At 34.3% G+C, this 6,000-nt stretch overlaps 1 protein-coding gene across 2 annotated transcripts in view; it reads right to left on the bottom strand.

Moving 5' to 3' along the window:
- Positions 1 to 6,000, bottom strand: part of LOC128230421 (tRNA (uracil-5-)-methyltransferase homolog A-like) — a 16,583-nt gene continuing 10,583 nt past the window's right edge. For both annotated transcript variants that reach the window (XM_052942676.1, XM_052942677.1), the window contains exons 10-16: positions 5,892 to 5,937; positions 5,587 to 5,647; positions 5,108 to 5,229; positions 4,541 to 4,616; positions 4,062 to 4,181; positions 3,804 to 3,900; positions 1 to 191 (exon numbers count right to left, since the gene is read on the bottom strand). In XM_052942676.1, the coding sequence (XP_052798636.1) occupies positions 56 to 191; positions 3,804 to 3,900; positions 4,062 to 4,181; positions 4,541 to 4,616; positions 5,108 to 5,229; positions 5,587 to 5,647; positions 5,892 to 5,937 (658 nt within the window). In that variant the 3' untranslated portion in view covers positions 1 to 55. The remainder of the gene's footprint in view (positions 192 to 3,803; positions 3,901 to 4,061; positions 4,182 to 4,540; positions 4,617 to 5,107; positions 5,230 to 5,586; positions 5,648 to 5,891; positions 5,938 to 6,000) is intronic.

Raw genomic sequence — 6,000 nt, 5'->3', positions numbered from 1 at the left:
TTAAATATTTCGTAATTTTATTCATCAAGTCATGAAAACAACAGCACATTGCAGTTCAAGCATCTTCTGCCTCTCTGTGGAAGAGGATGACGAGCTCGCAGTGCTTCGTGTGAGGGAAGAGATCGACCGGCACAGCCTTCACAGGCAGGAACCTGCCACCAGTCAACCGCTTGGACATCGGCCGCACTAAGCTGAAATACATGGATCAAAAGGCTGATATAGCACTTGTTAAACATGAACAAATAATAGCTACATTTACAACACAGAACTATTTTTTCTGAACAATAACCAAGGAAGTCCTACCAGTACAAAGTCATACCATATTTGGAGAAGTTGTCCCATATGATTACATGCAACATAGTAAAACTTTTAAAAAAGACTGGTGGTTGCTCACATTGGGACACGTCAATTTCAGTCTCTTAACTGGTTACCAGTGGATAAGAGAGTTGATCAAATTATTCTGTGACATGTTTTTAAAGTAAAAAATGGTTAGCTCCATGTTATATGGGAGAAAACTACATCTCAAGACAAAATTCACTCTTATAGTGTAATACAGTATATGTGATTTAAAATCAACCTAAAATCATGTTTTTATTAGTCTTCAATATTATTAAATTAGGGTTACTTTTAGAGGAATTATTTCATGTCTTTATGAATATTCCTACATATGTGATCATTAGAGAATTTACAGTATTTATGTGGTCATGATAATTGTTTACTGTTACATGTAACTGTTACTTCATGATGCCGGTCACCTGACCAGTCATGTGATTAAGATAAAATTGTTGGTTCTCAAACAGGTTTTAACGTTTTTCTCATTAATATTCATTCTTTTTTTAGCAACCAATGATTATATGTTTACCTGAGTTTTTAACCAATGTATGTCTTTTTTCAAGATTTTTTTGAACCTCGGCCAAATAATGATTCTCATGAACATTCTGATTTTGGTTTCTGGCATGAAAACTTCACAATAATTTAATAAAATTTCATTTGGAGGGAAACATCAAATTTTAAGTATTTGCTTCTTTTATTTTTTATTCTACATGTATTGCAATTGAGATTCAAATAGTTGTTATTTGAGATTTATTATTGCTGGAATTTGACATGGTATTTTAACAAATAACTTAATATTTATTAACATGCATGTTTCAGCATAAGCATAGAACATGTAGTTGATGGTGAGCGAGACTCCTGTCTTCTTTGATGTCAGTAACATATATAGTCTACTAGAGATTATACTCTAGGTGTGTGTGTTTTATGTATAACAAGAACTGTAAATTTCTTTGTATTGTTTTCCAAATAATGAATTATATTAAAGGTTTTAATAACCTACATGAATTAATGGAACTCGCTGTATTTGTGTATTTTGTCTTATGTTCTATTGCTTGTATTTGTGTACATTGTTTTATATACAATTTAATTATAGTTATGTACAATGTTTGTTTCAGAGCTTGAAATTAGCTCAGCTCAATTATCATATTATTATATAGAAAACTTAAATTGAATACAACTGAAAATAAAGAACTAAAATTACTCACGCCTTATCTATTTGGATCAATATGTTAAGATACAAAACAGAGATACAACAATAGTACAAGACTTAAAGAGAAAGGTGCCTATGCTGTTCCAAAGGTTAAAGGTTTTGGATTAGTCATTTTGTTACTTCAGTTGTAGTCTTTGGAATAAATTGCCTGCAAGTATCACCCAAATTGTTCATTTAGCAATTTTAAGGTTGCTTTTAAGAGTCACATGCTTGACAATTTAGTATTGTGACATATTCGATTTTAAATATTGTGTGTAGGTGATTTTTTTATTAAAATAATATTTTACAACGATGGAGGATTTAAAAACTGTTTTTTGTTTTAAGGCCATTTCCGCAAGTGCATAACTGTATTAAATCTTATAATGTAACTCGTATAATAATCTTTTTAATTTTATTAAATGTGCATAAATGAAATTGTGATATTTTTCTTAACCCTGTGATATGCTTTGGATGTAAGTTATGGTATATTTGTGATAAAATACGAACAAATACTTACTGTGATACTTATTTAAAGCAATATGATTATATACATGTGTAGTCTTAATTATTTTTTATGTAAGTTAAAAATGCCTCTCTATGTCATGCCACCGACATTAAGGACCTCAATAGAAATAAGGGTTCTCTGTGACCCTTTTTTGCATTATCCTTGGTGCTGTTGTGTCATATTTGCATGTATGTATGAGAATCTCATTTGAATTAAGCTTGTATCGATGACTATCTGAATCGGATATGCGTGCTCTAGAGCCCTCTTACGAATTGCCACATCGCTAAAAGATATTGACAAAAAAGACGTCGCAAAAATGTGTGACATTTCTATATAATCAGACTTTTGAACAGGTCTTTCCTTTTTTGAGGGGGGGGGGGGGGGTATTTTTTTTATTTATTTATTTAATTTTTTTTTTTTTTTTTTTGGGGGGGGGGGGGTGTTGCCTTTGATTCTACCATACTGATTTTAACACTTGGTATCTAAATGATGGAATGCACATGTATGTATTTAATACTATTTATACTAAATAAAAACAAACCTTCGTCATCGGATGATTTCGGATTGGTACAATTATGTGTTGGTATGACTTCTCCAGTACCAGTCTGTACTAATTGCCTCTCCTGTACCAATCTGAACTTTATACCTCTCCTGTACCAGTCTGTACTTATTACTTCTCCTGTAGCAGTCTGTACTAATAACTTCTCCTGTAGCAGTCTGTACTTTATACTGACTATCCTGTACCAGTCTGTACTAATTTCCTCTCATGTACCAGTCTGTACTAATTACCTATCCTAAACAAGTTTGTGTTAATTACTTCTCCTGTACCAGTCTGTACTAATTACCTCTTCTGTACCAGTCTGTACTTATTACCTCTCCTGTACCAGTCTGTACTAATTACCTCTCCTGTACCAGTCTGTACTTATTACCTCTCCTGTACCAGTCTGTACTTATTACCTCTCCTGTACCAGTTTGTACTTATTACCTCTCCTGTACCAGTCTGTACTTATTACCTCTCCTGTACCAGTCTGTACTTATTACCTCTCCTGTACCAGTCTGTACTTATTACCTCTCCTGTACCAGTCTGTACTTATTACCTCTCCTGTACCAGTTTGTACTTATTACCTCTCCTGTACCAGTCTGTACTTATTACCTCTCCTGTACCAGTCTGTACTTATTACCTCTCCTGTACCAGTCTGTACTTATTACCTCTCCTGTACCAGTCTGTACTTATTACCTCTCCTGTACCAGTTTGTACTTATTACCTCTCCTGTACCAGTCTGTACTTATTACCTCTCATGTACCAGTCTGTACTAATTACCTATCCTAAACAAGTTTGTGTTAATTACTTCTCCTGTACCAGTCTGTACTAATTACCTCTCCTGTACCAGTTTGTACTTATTACCTCTCCTGTACCAGTTTGTACTTATTACCTCTCCTGTACCAGTTTGTACTTATTACCTCTCCTGTACCAGTCTGTACTTATTACCTCTCCTGTACCAGTCTGTACTTATTACCTCTCCTGTACCAGTCTGTACTTATTACCTCTCCTGTACCAGTTTGTACTTATTACCTCTCCTGTACCAGTCTGTACTTATTACCTCTCCTGTACCAGTCTGTACTTATTACCTCTCCTGTAAAGGTTTGTACGTATGGACTAACCTGTACCAGTCTGTACTAGTTACTTCTGGTGTAACAGTCTGTACGAATTTTAAACATATGACTGTAATAGTCTCAACTTAAAATGATAGCAAAATATAAAAAGATTTGACTTACTCAATGAGGTTGTTAAGAGCTCCGTTTACGTTACAGGAGACGTAGACCAGCCTGTTGATGGTCCTGCAGTTCCTTATGGCCACAACAACATTCGTATCTGGGGCAAAAGTATGCTGTATGAGTGATTTGTCTCTAGAGAGTTGCATATATTTGAGTAACAGATTTTCAATTTAAAGAATTTTACACCATGCTGATTTTATGATACCCACAAGGCTAAACTGGGTGACAAAATTACAATTTTCATCAGTGAATACATACGGAGGCCGCTGCGTGGAGGGTCTACAATGGCCACAACATCTTCACTACCAAACACAGACTTTGTAATATCCTTCATTACGTCCTCCGCCTTCGCACAGTGGTACACAACATTGTCCACTCCTGTAGAAGGAACATAATGCATATGAAATAATAATCTCTATGTTGTCATATATTGGTAGGGGTTTATCCTGGTTTGGAGAATGGTTCCTAGAGTTATATGCAGAATAAAAGATCATGCTTGAAATTGTGTAATGAGAAGTACAAATGTAACAGAAATAAGGGAAAAAGGGCATGATTTAACATAATATACGTGGAAATGGCTCCACTAAAGGAGTTTAAACCCTCTGTAGCAAGTAATTCAAGAGTCAATTTCCTCTTTTAATCTGTACTCAAAGAGACATATATCGATTTACAACAGCATTCTGTTGAACCCTCAGACATTTACTGCAGCTTTTCAACTGAATATATAAATACCTAACCATTCAGTGTAGCATTCTTCTTTGCATCTGCAATGGCTTCTGAACACATTTCAACTCCAATCACTTTATTGACTGTCTAAAAAGATATATGAAAACATGCTGTCAAAACATACTGGTAATTAAACAGAACAACTATCCATTACCATTTAGCAATACAATATTGGTGTGTTATTGGCACAACATACACCAGAGTCTTTCTGTGTGGATTTTTTTCAGTCAAACAAGAGGCATGCCTTGGCAATTATTAAAGCCACAATATTAAAGCTAGAATTATAGGCCTTAGTTAACATGTGCGTATTGCCTTTGGCAGCATGGGTACCAAGTTTCATTCAAATATCTACATTGAAAGCATAATTGAAAGCTTTTGAACAATGTTGGCATTTACTTGTATTTGATGTTTTATTATATTTACAGAAGCTCTATCATATCTTATTAACCAGCTTCTTATTTCATGTTTATTTCATTCCAAGTTCATATTGCAGGTATCATTGGTATTATTTCTTTCACAATTTTAACTCCTTTTACCCAAATATGTAGGTATTATTGAGATATATTTAAGGAAACAACCTTAGCAAGGGTGAGGCCAATGGTTCCAGTCCCACAGCAGACGTCGAGGACAGTGGTGTTGGACCGCGCCTCACACCAGTCTGACACTGTCTGGTACAGCACCTCCGCACCAGCAGTGTTAACTGGGATGAGCAGTCATTTTAATTTAAAATTACAATGAAAATACCTACTTAATGCTTTTGCGTTTATAGCTTTAATTCACATAAAAAAAAGTTTCCAGCTAAAATAAACTATTTATTAGGTATTCTAAGGTCTTTGAATTTGGTAAAACATGAAAATATATTACCTACATCTATTGAACATATAATCTTTGTCCCTTGCTATTAAAAATACTTGAATATCAAATTAGCCAAATTCACTGTCTGCGCACTTTGTGTTCGCATTTTATCTAATTCAATACATAAAGCTTTACATCCCCCATTTTCTGGAGATGTACATGTGATAATAATACTGATATTTGATGTGATTTCATGACTTACCTTGAAAGAAAGCATTTGGGGAGATTTGAAACTTCATATCCAGCAGAGATTCTGTGATGGACTGAAAATAAAGGTTTTAATCTTCAGTAAATTAAAAAGCTTCGTTATCAGGTAATAGCCTTTGAATCAATTTTCGGCCTTTTATTAACTTATAGTCTCTGTCGGATGGTAGAGATATTCTGGACAATGTCCAAGAGGGACTCCTTGTAAAATTCCATCTTAGCTTATCATTTTTTTATGACTGATCATTTAAAGCAAAGCTGACCTTTCAATCGCATGTACATAGTGACTTTAAAAATACTTACATTGTCCCCAAACAAGAAGTCATATGGCTCATCAGAACTAGTAGTCCTGAAGTGAAAAACAAATCAATTTAAGAATTGTAACTTATAATACTGAAAAAAATAATTCTGG

The sequence above is a fragment of the Mya arenaria genome, chromosome 4, assembly GCF_026914265.1.
Source record: "Mya arenaria isolate MELC-2E11 chromosome 4, ASM2691426v1".
Taxonomy (NCBI): Eukaryota; Metazoa; Mollusca; class Bivalvia; order Myida; family Myidae; genus Mya; species Mya arenaria.
This window is presented reverse-complemented; position numbering and strand designations above follow the sequence as displayed.